The 17,232-nt window shown below is 34.9% G+C and overlaps 1 protein-coding gene across 3 annotated transcripts in view; it reads left to right on the forward strand.

Moving 5' to 3' along the window:
• The window catches only part of LOC118742317, a 32,899-nt gene that overhangs the window by 7,203 nt on the left and 8,464 nt on the right, over positions 1–17,232 (forward strand). For 2 of the 3 annotated variants that reach the window (XM_036474301.1, XM_036474302.1), the window contains exons 5-6: positions 13,161–13,269; positions 13,522–13,703. In XM_036474301.1, the coding sequence (XP_036330194.1) occupies positions 13,161–13,269; positions 13,522–13,703 (291 nt within the window). Of the gene's footprint in view, positions 1–13,160; positions 13,270–13,521; positions 13,714–17,232 lie in introns of all 3 variants that reach the window. The other variant, XM_036474304.1, reaches the window with a different exon arrangement.

Raw genomic sequence — 17,232 nt, forward strand, 5'->3', positions numbered from 1 at the left:
AGCCCAATTTATATCGAGAAGAATTGATAATCACATTAATTTGAGTTTATGACATTCGATACGATACTAGGGTTCTGGTACTCGATTCCAAAAAATATCGTTTTTATCGTCGTTTAATCTTAACCAGATTATTTGCCGACCGTATTTGTACACACAAATTTAGTTTTCATTTCAATTTTGTAAGCAGGGAAATATTTTGATAAATTTTAATTGACCTACTCTAAACGTGTGATTTTATAGGTAATTTTTTTGTTTGTAGTCCATTTGGTACTTTATCGTCGTCTCAACGGCCGATGTCGGTTCCGTTAACGGTTTATGTGTGAGAGCGCTCATATATTATTAATATCGCCCGCATATAGCCGATATCGGCCGAGCACAATTCGACCGATGCCGCCTGCAGTGTGCGCGTAGAATTATTCATTAGAACGTTGTTCCCCAGTATCTAATAAAAGTATTCCATATTCGATACTTTTATATTATTCCGTTAAAAATCCTTTATACCAAAACCGATACAAATCTTATGACTTTTAATCTTACTAGTATCGCCCAGTGGTCAAAATCGACCACATCTCTTATTTCATATACCTTTTTATTTTGCTTGTGACGTTTTAAGGTCCATCAGCACCTCTTCTATGGCTATGTTACTAATATTGTTAGGTGGAGTTAATTACCTTCGGTTAAATAATTTTTTAATTCATAGGAACAGAAGGGAGAATTAGATTTGTATGGGAATTCGGTTGCATAATCTATATTAATATGTATTTTGAAAACAGTATGGGAATTCGATTGCATAATCTATATTAATATATATTTTGAAAGCAGTTTTTTTGTGCTTGCAAAGCTCGAGAACGGCTGGACCGATTTTTTTGAAATTTCGGACACCTGGCGCATACGTCCCAGAGCTAGTTATAGGCTAAACAGAATTTCGATACTAAAGGGGGCGTGGCACCTCCCACACAAACCGAACTTTTCATACTGCATATCTCTGAAAGTGTTTTTGGTAGAATACTGGAACCTGGTGTTGCGGTATATGAAATAAATCGCATAATCTTGGAGGAAAAATGGTGCTATTCGAAAAGGGAGCGTGGCACATCCCACACAAACCGAATTTTTCATACTGCATATCTCTGGAAGTGTTCATGATATGGTTCTGAAACTTCGTATGGAGATATGTATGGATTTGTAATCAAGCCCAAATTCTTATAGAGGCGTAGGGCGTACGGCCTACAAACGTATCGACTTTTAGCTATCTTTAAATGTGTTTATAATTCTTCCATAGGTGTACTTGTGATTGGCATCCTCCTAAATGGTTCTACGGATTTTAACGAAATTTTTTTTGTGTGTTTGAGTAGGTCTCTGGATGGTTAAGTTCCAAAATTTAACCCGCCAGTTGGCGCTGTAGTTGAGATTTTACTAAAAATCTTCTTATGACCCGAGTTGGCTAATATTTAAGATATGTATTGATAAAGGTAAGTGCAATACTACTGCAAACAAGTACAAAGTCAAAGTTATTCGGGCGGAGCCGATCATTAAATACACGGCGCAAGTAGGGATGGAAAGTTTCGAAAAATAATCGATTCTCGATTCTCGGATCTTATTTAATCCTTACGATTCTTGGAATCGTATAATCGACGGCAAGATTCGAATTATTCGATACTAATCGATTCTTTATTTTTTTCTTTTAGGTGAAAAGTCTATAAAGCGGCCATCAATCATAGCTAATAATGCTATTAAATATAATGGATCAATTAATATTATTAATATTAAATGTGTTATTGACACATATTCACGGTACTGTTTGATATGGAAAGTAAATAAATTTTAATCCCCTCCTTAAAATTGCTTATTTTCATAATTCATTTCTACAATCTCTACGAATATGCGCCAATTAGTCTTACTTAACCCTTCTGCAATGTTTTTGTGTCAAAATTACCCAATTTTCATAACAAACTTCGTTAATTACAGAGTTAGGCAATTTTAAATAAGCGGCGGCGTTGTCTATTCGTTAAAGGCATACAGCTATGGTTTTGCAAAAAAACAAAAGAGTTTTTTATTTTATTTGGTTTTCTAGAAGGCAACATAGTTTTTCCATACACCCACAGTGTTTCTGGGTCGAAATTATTTCTTAGTATTTAAGGGCAACTTTGAACCGGTAAGAATACAGCACTTGCCGAGAAAGTGTCTGCCTATGATAAATAAAATATTAACTAATCAAAATCTTTTTTTTTCTTAAAATTGACTAATTTCTATTATTGAGTCAAAATGACCCAAAACATTGTAGGAAGGTATAAATTCTAAACACTGCAGAAGGACTAACATTTATGGTGGTCATGCTAGAAATTTCATAATTCTAACAACTGACGCGTATTTAAAGATGTATGACAAATAAGAGAATCCAGTTCTCAGAATCGATTCCGAAAATTTAGGATCGGTTCTCTAAAATCGATTATTTCGCGAAAATCTTCGATTCTAGAGTGGAATCGGAACCGATTTTTCCATCCCTAGGCGCAAGTATTAAATATATGATTTTCACATTTCCGAAAGCTACGGCTACATGGTAAGCCGGGGTGTATCCATTTTGAGTAAGTTAGCGCCCTTAAATTTCGAAATATTGAAGTTTCAAGCATTTCTGAAATTTGCCGTAATATTAAAAGCGGCCGATTTCAATACCTTGCAACGTTTTGCTTTTATCGCGTCTATTCTGCACGTTACCGAAGATTTTGTAACCGGAAAATTTTATTACCAAAAAATGTTACCAGTTCTTGTCACCGCGAGTCTAGGTTCGTTGGCAATGCAGTTAAAATATTCAGCAATTCAGCTATGAAGAATTGTGCACATTGTGGCATTGCATATTTCACGGGCCAATACTTTGTTACCAGCTTATGAGATGGTAACAAAATTTACCGGTTACAAGAGTACAGAGAATGCGAAAAGGGTTTAATAATTGACAGTAACTTTATTTACCGGTTACAAACTTTTTATTACCAGCGCAGAATAGACCTGTATGTGGCAAGCACAATAACCATACCATTACCGAGATACATATGTATATGTGATCATAAGTGGGCGGTGCCACACCCATTTTCCAAAATTTTAATATAGACGTCTTTCTAGCTAAAGAATTGTTGCAAGCATCAATTTAGAATAAACTAGCTTTAAGATTTAATTATTTATCGAAGATTTCGTATTTATCCAAATTACCTTTATGTGGGATGTGGGCGAGGTTATTGTCCGATTTTAAAAATGTTGGGCCATTTGGTCTGCTGTAGCAAGGTTAACAACTGTGCCAAGTTTGAAAGAAATTGGTGCAGAAGTTACTAAGATATACACATGTAACCATAAGTGGGCGTGGCTACGCGCATTTTCCAAAAATTTATAATATTCTTATTTTTCGTCTAAAGGTTATTGTAAATATCAATTTTGAGTGCATATTCTTCAGTAGTTACTAAAATATCGCAGTTTTCGTATTTCTGAAAATTACCGTTATATGGGAGGTTGGCGAGGTTATCGCCCGATTTTGCCCATTTTCAATACCGTCCGTCCTACGCTCGAAAGAAGTGCACTTACAAAGTTTCGTTAAGATATCTCAATTTTTATCCGACTTCCAAAAAAGGAGGAGGTTATCAGTTCGTCGGAATATTTTTTTATTTTTTTTTTTATGTATGTTACCGCATAACTTTGCTCCACGTAAACCGATTTGAATAATTCTTTTTGCAGCGGAAAGGTAGTGTCTCAGAGGTGGTCCCATACTAATTTGGTTTAGATCCGATCATTGGATCATGAAATATATAGACATATATATATTTTTTTTAAGTCGGTTTTTTTTTTGCTAAAAATTACTTGTTACTCAAGTTAACGTGTGCACAGACGGACAGACGGACGGACAGACAGTCACAGCTTAATCGATTTGTCTTTTCATTCTGATCATTTATGTATACATTTGTCTATGTCTATCTCGATTCGTTTTGCCTGTTACAAACAACCGTTATGTGAACAAAATTATAATACCCTTGTGCAGAAGTGCGCTCGGGTATAAAAAGAGCTGCCAGGTGGCGATGGAATCGAGGTATTTTTAAAATTCGCCAAGTGAGTTGCCGTGAATGTCAGATTAAATCGACCTGTTGCACCATTGAATATATCAAACTCTCCTGTGCTACGATTGGCCCAATGGATGTGATTTTTCCACTATTATTATGCGTTTCAGCTTTTAAGGTACTTCGTCTAAAATAAGTATATTTCTGTAGAATAATGATAAACGCCCACTTTGAAATTGCCACCAACTATATTATAAAGCCTCTAGGACAGATTCACTATAGAACCGGATCATTGTTGCCGCCAGTCCTTCAAATTTATTTAGCTTTGCGATTAACCATCCTATGAAAAATTCGGACAACAACCACACCTACCTCCCATATAACGGTAATTTTCAGAAATACGAGAATTGCGATATTTTAGTAACAACTCAAAATTATTCACTCAAAATTGATATTTGCAATAATTTTTAGACGAAAAATAAGAATATTATAAATTTTTGGAATACCATTCCCACATAACGGTAATTTAGAGAAGTACGAAATATTCGATAAATCAGTAAATACTAAATCTAATTTATTCAAAATTGATGCTTGCAACAATTCTTTACCAAGGAATACATTTATGATAAAATTTTGGAAAATGGGCGTGGCACCGTCCACTTAGGATCACATATATGTATTTCGGTAACGGTTGTACCAATTTGTACCAAACTCGGCATGGTTATTGTGCTTGACACATAAAAGCAAAACATTGAAAATTTCTGAAATCGGACTAAAATTACGGCTACTTTTCATATAACAGTAAATTTCCGAAATGCGTGAAACTTCAATATTTCCAAATTTAAGGACGCTAATTTACTCAAAGTTGATACTAAAAACAATCCCTTGAAAAGAAGTAACATTGTTTGGAATTTTTGAAAATTGGCGTGATATCCCACATATCACTATATAAGTAAGTTTATCTCAATATGTCTAACTGAACGTTCTATCGAAGATGTGTAAAATAGGGGTAAAACCACCCCGGCTTACCATGTAGCGGTAGTTTTCTGAAATGTGGGAAACATATATATAATACTTGCGCCGGGTATTTAATGTTCGGCTCCGCCCGAACTCAGAATTTCTCACTTGTTTTTTTAATACTTCGCTTAAAGAGGCTCTTAAAGGGTTAAAAACTAAATTCGGCACATCTACAACAACTCATCTTTCATTTGATATGAGTTCCATTTAAATCAATTTGGGTTAAGTACCTCAAAAGTGTACCAAAAAAATCATGTAATACACAAGCATATGGGCAAATCTAAAAATAGGTATACTTTAAAAAAAAATTTTTAATTTTTAAATTTGTAAGCACACCTATGTTTTATATATCAATTTATTCATAATCTCTTAATAAATCGACTAATATAAGTGTAATTCATTTTCATCAAGTGCTTCAAAAGTTAAACGAGGAATAAACATGAAATAGAAAACAGAAGAATAAGCTGGGTTCAAATTATGCTGTTCAAGTTTTAAATTTTGAGCAAAGATTTTGAAAGTTGAGTTCACTTAACTGAGATGTTCTAAATTCAATGGCATGCCCCGTTTTACCAGATTGGTTCCGGTTTTTGAGATAACGGTTCTTGAAAATTTGATTAAATCTTAACTATGTTATAAAAAACTCCCTCAGTTTTGAAGTTATTTTACTAAAATTTTGCACATAACAGTTTTTTAATATTACCTTAATTATTCCTTAAAATTATCGCAATAGCTTCACATTAACATATAGCTCCAATACAACTGATTACTCAGATATGTGTTTTTACGCTATAACTCTAACTTCATATCAGAATAATAAATTGTATGCGTGCTATATGTTATATTGAGCTTATACTAAATTCTAACCTGAACAATCAGTTGTATGGGAGCTAGATGTTTTAGTGAACCGATTTCGATGATTTAGTGGAATAGTTAAGGTAATATTAAAAAACGGTTATGTGCAAAATTGTAGTAAAATATTTTCAAAACTCAGGGAGTTTTTTATAAAAGTGTTAAAATTTAAGCAAAGTTTCAAGTACCGCTATCTCGAAAAGTGGAAAACTAGGGTGAAACTAAGGACGCCATTGAATTTAGAAGGCTCCAATTAAGTAAGAGAAACTATCAGAACATTTGTCGAAAAAAAGTTGCTTTGATACCACTCTCGAAATATTCTGAAATATACTTCTAGAGACAAATTTTTTGAAGCATTTTACAGGTATATGTAGTTTTTTAAGGACTAGCAGTTATAGAAAGATTTAGATCGTTTCGACGTATTTTCCAAATGTGCCTTCAATTAAGGTGTTCTTGGAACAAAAATTACGCTCAAGATCGCAGAATATTTTATCTTTGAAAGTTAGTTTATTCTGAAAGCACACCTCTTCCTAAGGTATCAAATTATTTGTAATTGTTTGTAGAATACAATACATACTTAAAAAGTTCATCAAATTAAATGCTTCAAAACACAGACTTTGAATCACTTGCCATTTCGTTATTTTTTAATGCACACTTTTCTTACCTACTAGATATGAAGTGTACACATAAGTTCTAAATGCCCATTTAATTTCAAATCAGAATATGGGGTGCTTCAAAAGTTATGACAGAAATAATTATGCCCCTCTTAAAAAAAATTCACTTGTTTTCATTATTTTTTTAATTTAAACTCATATAATTCAAAAGTTATGCACCAAATTGATCCAAATTTTTTTTGAAGTCATATATGTAATACTTCTATATTGCTAGTACAATATGATCGCAATGAGTTTTCCATTCGAAATCAAAGAAAGACAGCCTATGAAAATGTTTGTGATTGTAGAAGTATACGCCCACTAGAACTTGAAGGGAGATCTCCCTATATGAGAAATAAAAGAGTACTCCCCTTGACCTGATTTCGGAGCAACAAGATAGATTTGTCGGTTTTGTACTCCTTTATTACTTGCTTAGGAGTCAATTAAGAGACCTCCTAAGCGAGCAAGTAAAGAATGCTCTCTGAGGCATGATTTAGGAGCATTAAACGAGATTTTTCGGTTTTTTTACTCCTATATTGCTCGCTTGGGAGAGTAATGGGATATATTCTAAGCAAGCAGGTAAGTTCTGTATGAACTCCCTGATTGCTCATTTAGGAGGTAAAAGGGATTACTCGCCCCCTAGGACATCCCGTGTTAAAGGGAGTATAAAAAATTACATGCTTATACACAGAAGCATAGGGAGCAATGGGGAGTAGTCGTATACTCCCAGGGAGTACTCACCGAGCAATCGTACGATGATCCCAAGTTCTACTGGGCGCGTATATTCCCAGTAGAACTTGGGAGCATCGTACGATTGCTCGGTTAGTACTCCCTTGCGAGTATACGAATACTCCCCATTGCTCCCTATGCTTCTGTGTATAAGCATGTCATTTTGTATACTCCCTTTAACATTGGATGTCCTAGGAGGGGGAGTAATCCCTTTTACCTCCTAAACGAGCAATCGGGGAGCACACCCAGAATTATCATCCCACAAACCTTCTAATGGAGCAATACGGGAGTACTCCCATAGTTACCTCCCAGAAACCACCCAAAAAGACAACAAGGGAGTGCACATAGAAAACATCCCGTATTCCACCCGAACGAGCAATAAGGGAGTGCTCCCGTTAGAGGCATCCCGAAAACGGCTTTGAATTTTTTCAACACCAATTTGGCGAGAGGTCCCTGTGCTTCCGTAAGCCGCATTAGCATGTGTATATTTTTTAATCTTAAAAAAAAAATTGTAAATGCTATAATCACTTTTTTAAAGGTAGAAAGGCAAAAAAAAAGGCAAATATCTTAAAAAAGGCAAAAAAAGGCAACTTCAAATGTGTATATATGGAATCAGAGAAAGCTAAATCGTGGACATTCTTAATCGAATATACTCTATCTTTGTAGCAGAAAAAAAGGCAATTTCCATAAAATCCGTTCCCTGTAAATCACATTAAGAAAATAATTGTTTGTGGTGCTTTTAGAGTTGCAATTGACAAAATAAACCTATTTAAATATATAATAAGATGGAAAACACTAGTTTTCTAAGAAAATTGCATCGGAAAATAACAAATTAATCAGCTGTTTATAAAACTAGCAACTTCTTGCTGGTTTTGCGTTTTCGTACTTTCTTGCATATTTCACTCATTGGGAGTAAATATTGGCTTACTCTCCGAAATTTGGTTACTGGCAAGTTACTGGATATTTTTTGCTGGAGAATACGAAAACACAACTTATGGTAATTTTGGCCGAAGTGTGATGGGATGGAAAAATTTTTGGTATGGTGGTAGCCGACACCGTCCGTCGACGAGTGGTGCATTTCGTCGACAAGTGGTGTATTTGGCCGACCGCACCCCAAAATTTCTAGCAGCAATTAGTTCACACTGAAAATGCGCCTTCTCATTTATAAACGTTCTCTGACCAAACCATAGTCTTAGTCGATGAATGTGCCAGTAAAAATCGTAAGCGTGGATTGTTGGAGAAACTGTTGGACCAAAATGTTTAAATTAAAAATCAAATTTTGGGCGGGACGAAGTTCGCCGAGTCTGCTAGTCAAATATAAAGTATTCATCTATACTATGCGTTGTTTCCCTCAGTGGAGAACATTTCTCAATACTTTTTTTTCATATATAAAACACATATAAACAAGTAAGAACAGCGCTGTCTTCGGCTATGCCGAAGGCTTCATACCTTTCACGAGCATCTGAAAACTTTAATTTAACAGATTACTGCATTTGAAAAAATTTATATATTCACATATATGTATTTAAAAAATCATATCTAAACAATCAGGGGTATGGCAGATATACCTTATATAGCACCAATCTAAGTGATTCCACTGCTGTGTGATCGGTATGTAAACCGGTAACACAATTTAATGGGTTTAGCTTCCTACATAAATGAGATATATCGCAAAAACTGGTATCTGAACAATCAGTGGTATAAGAGATAAAGTTTATACAGCATAGATTTTGACAATTTTCTCAGTAGACTTTGTATTATCATTTAAAAAATAGCTTACGAAATTTGTCGGTTTTAGCTGTCCAAATAAAGGAGTTTTACAGTAAAACCCCATATCTGAACAATCAGTTGTATGGGGGCAATAAATAGGTTATAGTGACCCGATCTTTGTTAATCTTACTGTAACCTTTCTGTTTATAATGAGTGAAAATAGTTTGAAATTTTATGTTTTTAGCTGCATAGATGGAGGAGTTAAAACAAAAAATCGCTTATCTGAACAATCAGTTGTGTGGGAACTATATGTAAAAGTGACCCGATCTTTGTTATTTTCACTTTAAGTATTCTGTTGATAATGGGTGGAAGTATTGCAAAATTTCATGAGCCTAGCTGTATAAATGGAGGAGTTATAACGAAAATTCTCATAACTGAACAATCAGTTGTATGGGAGATATATGTTATAATGACCCGATCTTTGTTATTTTCACTGTAGGTATTCTGTTAAAACTGAGTGAAAAAGGTGCGAATTTTCATGTTCCTAGCTGCATAAATGGATAAGTTATGGCAAAAAACCTTATATCTGAACAATCAGTTGTATGGAGGCTATAGGTTATAGTGACCCGATCTTCGCCATTTTCACTGAAATTAGTTTAGTTTCACTGTTTAGTAGTGGGTGACAACAATGCAAAATTTCATGTACCTAGCTACTCAAATGGAGGAGTTATAACGAAAAATCGTATATCTGAACAATCAATTGTATGGGAGCTATAGGTTATAGTGACCCGATCTATGTAATTTTCACTCTAAGTTTTCTGTTGATAATGGGTATTGCAAAATTTCATGTTCCTAGCTGTATAAATGGAGAAGTTATAACGAAAAATCTCATATCTGTATGGGAGCTATATCTTATAGTTTTCCGATTCTTCCGATTCCGACAAATGATTAATACATTATAAAAACACACGCACCTACCGAATTTCATCTGGATATCTCGAAAACTGAGAGACTAGATTGCATACAAACAGACGGACAGACAGACAGACAGACAGACTGACAGACGGACAGACGGACATGGCTAAATCGACTCAGCTCGACGTTCTAATCATTTAAGTATACATTTTAGTGGGTCTATCTCTTCTTATTCTGATACTTACAAACATCGGACCAAAGTTATAACACCATTTCATGCTCATGAAAGGTATAAAAAGGTACACATAGTACGGGGAGTTCCTTCATTTTACTGAAAAACTGTTTCAAGAAATAACTAATACTCGTAATGTGAAAAATGCAAATGGAGATACTTCGAAAGGATCACGAGCGTTATACATACATCAAGGCGAATTCATATAAGGTGGTGTTGCTAGAACAGCTGCTTTAATTCGCCTCGATGCACATATGTCAAAACTCCTTATGAGTGAGTGCGAAACTAATGCTTGGGTTATAATGGATGTAACGGAACGGAGTGAACGGTCTTTTAAATATCTATTCTATGGGTAATGAATGCAAATGATTATAATTCACGTGAACGCAACGTAAAACGGCAGCACCTAAAATCAATAGATCCTTACGAATTCGCTGCACTATAACCAGGGAGTTAGAGTGTTGAAATTTTATTTGCCTTTTCCTCCTTGAGCGAAGAATAGCTGAAATTTTATATTTGTGTACCGAAAGCGAAAACAAAACACAAATGTAGTTTTTGTTTTTGTACTACCGTTACCACCTTATATGAATTCGCCATGACATACATGCATATAATTTGAATAACTCTTTTTATACCCGAGCGCACTTGTGCACAAGGGTATTATAACTTTGTTCACATAACGGTTGTTTGTAACAGCCAAAACGAATCGATATAGATATAGACAAATGTATACATAAATGATCAGAATGAAAAGAGAAGTCGATTAGGCCATGTCTGTCTGTCTGTCCGTCCATCCGTCCGTATACACGATAACTAGAGCAAAAATTGAGATATCTCAACGAAATTTGGTATATAGAATGTCCTTCACCCAAGTAGGTTGGTATTGAAAATGGGCTAAATCAGACCGTAGCCACGCCCACTTCCCATATAACGGTAATTTTCAGAAATAAAAAATGGCGATATTTTAGTCACGACTGAAGCTTTTCCACTGAAAATTGATATTTACAATGATTTTTAGACGAAAAATAAGAATATTATAAATTTTTGGAAAATGGGCGTGGCAACGCCGTCTATGACCACATACATATGTGTATCTCGGTAACCGTTCGACCAATTTGTACCAAACTCGGATTGGTTATTGTACTTGCCACTTAAAAGCAAAACATTGAAAATTATTGAAATCAGACTAAAGTTACGCCCACTTTTCATATAACGGTAAGTTTAAGAAATGCTTTAAACTTCGATATTTCGAAATTTAAGGACGCTAATTTACTCAAAATTGATCTAAACAATCCCTTGAAAAGAAGTAACATTATTATAGAATTTTGGAAAGTGGGCGTGATACTGCACACATATAACTATGTAAGTTTATCGAAGATGTTTGAAATAGGGATAAAACCACCCATGCTTACCGCGTAGCGGTAGTTTTCGGAAAGGTGAAAAAAACTATATTTAGTACGTGCGCCAGGTATCTAATGTTCCGTTCCACCCGAACTTAGGCTTTTCTACTTGTTCCTTTAATACTTAGTTGGTAAATAACGACATCTTATCGCAAACATGCACACTTATGTATGTATGTAAATAATATACCCTGTGGGGAAAATATCTAGTTCTGAACTGGTGCGCTTCTAGTGCATTTAGACCCAGTACTGGTTCGCGATAAATCTCTTTTGCATGCAAGCAACTGGCGAATTTAACATGGCGATATCCTAGGAAGTGTCAGTTGCCCCCCGCTGCATCCCTTTTTCGATAGTTCCGAACTAGGCCTAAATTCTATAGTTCCGAACCAGTTCTAAAATCGACAGACGAAAGAAAAAAGTATCATGATTTTTCAATCTTTTTGGTTCTTCCGTGTGTGCGATTTTAAGTTGTTTTGGAAGAAATGTGTTTTCAATTTGAAATTAAATTTGTTTGAATGATTGTAAGAAATGTACGTTTACATACCTTTAGCTGTAGCTGAGTTTGCAGAGGTGCTCGCTGTTATTTCTTAGATTCCAGACTGTCCCAAGATGTTGAAATGTTAACAAAAATTTTAGTTTTGTATTACCAAGCTATGAAAAAGCATCAGCGAAGCACAGAATAGAAGCGTATTTGAACGAAAAAGCCGCCGAACACATATCTATGTAAAGTAAACAAGCCCCCCGCTGCATCCCTTATTCGATAGTTCCGAACTAGTTCTAAATTCGACAAGTAAGATCTAGTTCGTTCTGCATCCCTTTTTCTATAGTACCGAACCATTTCAAAATTCGTCACTTTCGATATAGATTTCTAGTGAAAAAAAACTGAAAAAAATTAGTTTTTTGAAAGTACCACCTTTCGCCGATTTTGGAGTGGTGGGGATCTAGTTCTTATCGGCCTAGTTCCTTTTTGGCGATAAAGACCTAGTACGGAACTAGAAATTTGATTCACTAGTCCGCGGTTTCCCTACAGGGTACTTACATACCGCAGTCATCGTAAAAGGCTCTGTTTTTAACCGCATAACTTTGGACCACGTCAAACGATTTGGATAGTTATTTTTGCATCGGAAAGGTAGTGTCTCAGAGGTGGTTCCGTACTAATCTGGTTTAGATCCGATCATTAGATCATGAAAAACTTAACGGTTCTCCTAAATTTTTATATGAGAATTGAAGTCGATTTTGTTTTTTGCTTAAAAATTACTTGTTTAAATATACCGTTAGCGTGCTTTCAAATGCAACTCTAAATACATATGTATGTATTAATTTTAAACGTCTTTTGCTATTTCTATAAAAATTTTGTATTTATAATGAATGGCATTTTGCAATGATATCGACTATATGTGGCATCTGAGAAAAGGGTGTCATCGACCAGAAATTTTTTGGCCTCTTAACTAATCCCTTTGCCTTTTTAAGACCTTAAACTATAAGAAACCGCCATAAACCAAATTTCGAGTGTTTTGGTCGATAACATAATTTCCTTGGACGCGATCATATAAGTGCATTAGTATGCACTATATTTTTATGCCTTGGAATATGCATCATTTCAACAAATTCTATTTGACAGTTCCTGAATCGGATTTTGTGTTGGAAACGAAAATGGATGGCGAACAGAGTGGCGTGGACATAATGTGTGCAGTGCAAAATGTGTTTCCCCAACCCATACTATCTGTAATGTAAGTGATCTTATAATTATCTACAAGTCAAGATTCTTAAACGGTGTGGAACGATTTCCCGTCATCCCTTCGTGACAATAAAGAGAGCGCAGCGCCAAAACTTGTTTGTCTCCAAACCAAATTTGGCAAGGGATGACAAAAAATCGTTCCACAATATGTCATAAACCTACCCCGTCAGAGATACCTATACATTTGTGCTTACCTAACATTTACTTAATTCTACTGTAATGTTATTGTTTTGGCTTTTTGTAGATTTGATACAAAGATAATAGATTCAATCCTGACACAAACGGATCAGAATTCAAGTGGTCTATACAGTACGACAGTCAGGACGCGAATTCCTCGAGATAAATTAGAATCGCCTACACCGATCACTTGTGCATTTTTCCTACTTGGTACTAATTATACCAAGAGGAGAGAAACAATTTTCTATGGTAAGTACAGGTAAGATTTTTTATCACATTCACGCATGCCTAATTTAGAAACTAATTTCAATAGAATATTTTTTTAACACAGTGAATTAGTTTCATATATAACCGTTCCGATCTACATACATAGATATACAGACATATAAATACTTGGTTTTCTCTTGGAATAGTCCTGTTCCTTTCACGAATTAACAAATTAGGTCTGGAGACAAACTACATATACATATAGTTTGGTTTCACATTATCTTTTTTATTATAATAATACATATCACATTGCCAAAACTCTTATCCTGCGATCAAAATGGAAATTAAAACCGAGACGCGACGTACATATATTAAATAATGCATATTGTAATTGTACCTATGTGTGTGAAATATGCAATTGTGTGCTTATTTTTTTCGAAAGCGAAAATTTAAAAACAAACAATTTTTTTAATTTTCTTTTTCAAAATATAGCCTCAGGTATAATTATAATACCCCACAAGTTTTAGTGTGACCTGTTCTAGTTTGGGAGGTACGTAAATTTGTTCACATAAATATACCTCGCACTAAGTATAATGCTACGTGCAGTTTAAAAATTGATTTGGCGCTGATCGCTCTTCACAATCTCCACTCAATTTCTGTCCAATGACGATTTTGTAGACAGTTTGTTTGATGCCCTGGACACTCTGAAACCATATGCTTATATTGCAGTCAGCCGCTTTATTTTAAAAATCTTAGGGAAAATTAGACGAAGAAGAAGTCATCGTCATTTCTATTTCAAATTGTTGTCAAAGCTTGTTATATGTATGTATGTGTAGTATGGAAATTAAATTTTTATAACTATATATATATATATATATACTAGCTTTTACCCACAGGTTTCACCCCACGTTTTTATACAAATATGAGAAATACTTTATGTAAAGATGTTATATTTTATTTCTGCTCTAATTTTACTATAGCCGTGATAGCAGAATATCGACTGCTGAGTGGAAGATCGATCGCTGCCGATTCAAAAACGCTCTATATCAGCACATTTTGAAGTAAGATAGGACGTTTTTGAACCGAATTCCGAGATAGGGTGTTTTTCAATAAAATTCTGAAACAGGGCGTTCTTGAAAAGTTTTTTGAGATAGGGCGTTTTCGAACTGGCTGCCGAGATAGGTCGATCTTCCACTTAGCAGTCCATATGGTAGGTTGTATAACTTTGGTGTTATGGAATGAAATGCAATAATAATTTTTTGACACCGCAGATACTTTTATTTAGGTTGAAATATCTCCGACAAATTATATAATAGAAAAAATACCAATGTTGTAATATCTAAATATTAACTATCTAATTTCATACGAATATTAACTCTTATATCATTTCACAACATGTTTTTAATACTTCAAAGCATCAATTAACATAAATGCATTTATATTATATTATATTGTCATTGCAAAAGCTAATCGAACTGGAAGCTGAAGTCTTTTAAATTCGAAAGGGGTCATGTGACTTGTGCTTTCGAAGTTATGGCTGATAAGAACGTCCACGCCTATAGATATTATGTGCTACGCCCCCATTTACAAACTCATATATATATACATATATACCTTACTTTAAGCATACCAAATTTAGATTTTATGTGGCTTATGGTTCCGAAGTTCCACGACTATGAGCGCACCACCTACAAAGTCATTTATGTATAAGCACCTACCATAGATATGTCTGCATACCAAATATCAAGTTCATGTAACTTATGGTTCCAAAGTTATAGCTGATTAAAAATTTGCAGGCCTATGGGAGGTGCTACGCCCCATTGCAAAATCGACGCCATATTTGCAAATAAAACCATTCCTATAACCTTCCCGAGGTAAAAACAAATAAGTGTGCAAAGTTTCGTGCGATTCCGTGTCGTGGTTCAAAAGTTATAAGGTAATAAACAAACAGACATTCACATTTATATATGTATACTAGCAGAGCACCCGACATCGTTCGGGGTAATTAAATCGAAATATAAAACAGTAATACAAATATTCAGATCAGCATAAATTAGAGCAGAAAAACTATTTTCTTTTATTTCTAAATTATGGCATCCTTATAAGCCATACTTTAAGATTTATCGTACTTTAACTAATATACATATATTGATCACCACTTTCTGTACTAAAAATCTTGTTCCATTATTAATATTAGCTGGATTAAGGTAACGATACAAATTTTAAATTAAAATTTGTCGGCTGTGGTACATTCCGTTTAGTTTCCTATTCGCTTAGCTGTTTTAGGGCCGGTTACTCAATGTCTGGTTAATACTAATCTGCGGTTAAACATCGTTGTCGACCTCTTCGGACTCCATGCATACAACAGGGAGTCGGTAACGTCGATAACTATGTTTAACCGGTGTTACGGCCCTTAGTATAGCTGCATGTTTCCTGTAGAATGCTTATTTCAGAAAAAGATTTATTCGTTATACATGCACATGTTTCGTTTAACAGCATCGCGGGATCAATAAAATGTTTAATCTTTCCATTTCAAGATGGTCTAAAGACTGTAAGGTTTCAAAAAACACAGTTTTAAATATCCGACTTTTCTAATAGTTGAATACATATTTATCCCGCTTTTACAAACACATTTATATATACTTTATTCTAAACACCTCCCATACATATGTCTGCACACAAAATTTCAGGTTCATGTGACTTATGGATTCCACTTTATGGCTGGTTAAAAATTCCACGCCTATGGGATGTGACACATTCCCTTTTAGAAACCCATTAATATATATCTTACTATAAAAACCTACCAAAGATATGTCTGCATACGAAATTTCAATTTCATGTGACTTATAATTTTAAAGTTATAGCTGATAAAAACTTCCACGCCTATTGGATGTGCCACGCCTCCTTTTAAAAACTCACTTATATATATCTTTTTATAAGCGTGTACCATATCTATACCTGCATACCAAATTTCGAGCTCGTGGGGCTTATGGTTCCGAAGTAATAGCTGATAAAAAATTCCACGCCTATGGGATGTGCCACGCCCCCTCTTACAAACTCATTTATTTACATCCTACTATAAGCACCTACCAGACGGGATGGCCCACCTCCTTTTACAAAATCCTTCAAATATACCTTCCTATAAGCACCTTCCGTGGATATGCCTGTATACCAAATTTCAAGTCCATGGGGCTTATGGTTCCGAAGTTATAGCTGATAAAAATTCCACGCCTATAGGATGTGCCACGTCCCCTCTACAAACTCATTTATATATACCTTATTATAAGCACCTACCGTAGCTGTGCCTGCATACCACATTTCAAGTTCACGGGGCTTATGGTTCCGAAGTTACACCTGATAAATATTTCACGCCTATGGGATATGCCACGCCCTCTTTTACAAACTCATTTATATATATCTTATTATATGCGCCCACCATAGATATGTCTGCATCCCAAATTAAAAGTTCATGTGACTTATGATTTCGAAGTTATAGCTGATAAAAAATTCCACGCCTACGGGATGTGCCACGCCCCGTCATATAAACTCATTCATATACACCTTACTCTAA

This window comes from Rhagoletis pomonella, unplaced genomic scaffold (assembly GCF_013731165.1).
Source record: "Rhagoletis pomonella isolate Grant_MI unplaced genomic scaffold, Rhpom_1.0 Rhpom_scaffold_00007, whole genome shotgun sequence".
Classification (NCBI taxonomy): domain Eukaryota; kingdom Metazoa; phylum Arthropoda; class Insecta; order Diptera; family Tephritidae; genus Rhagoletis; species Rhagoletis pomonella.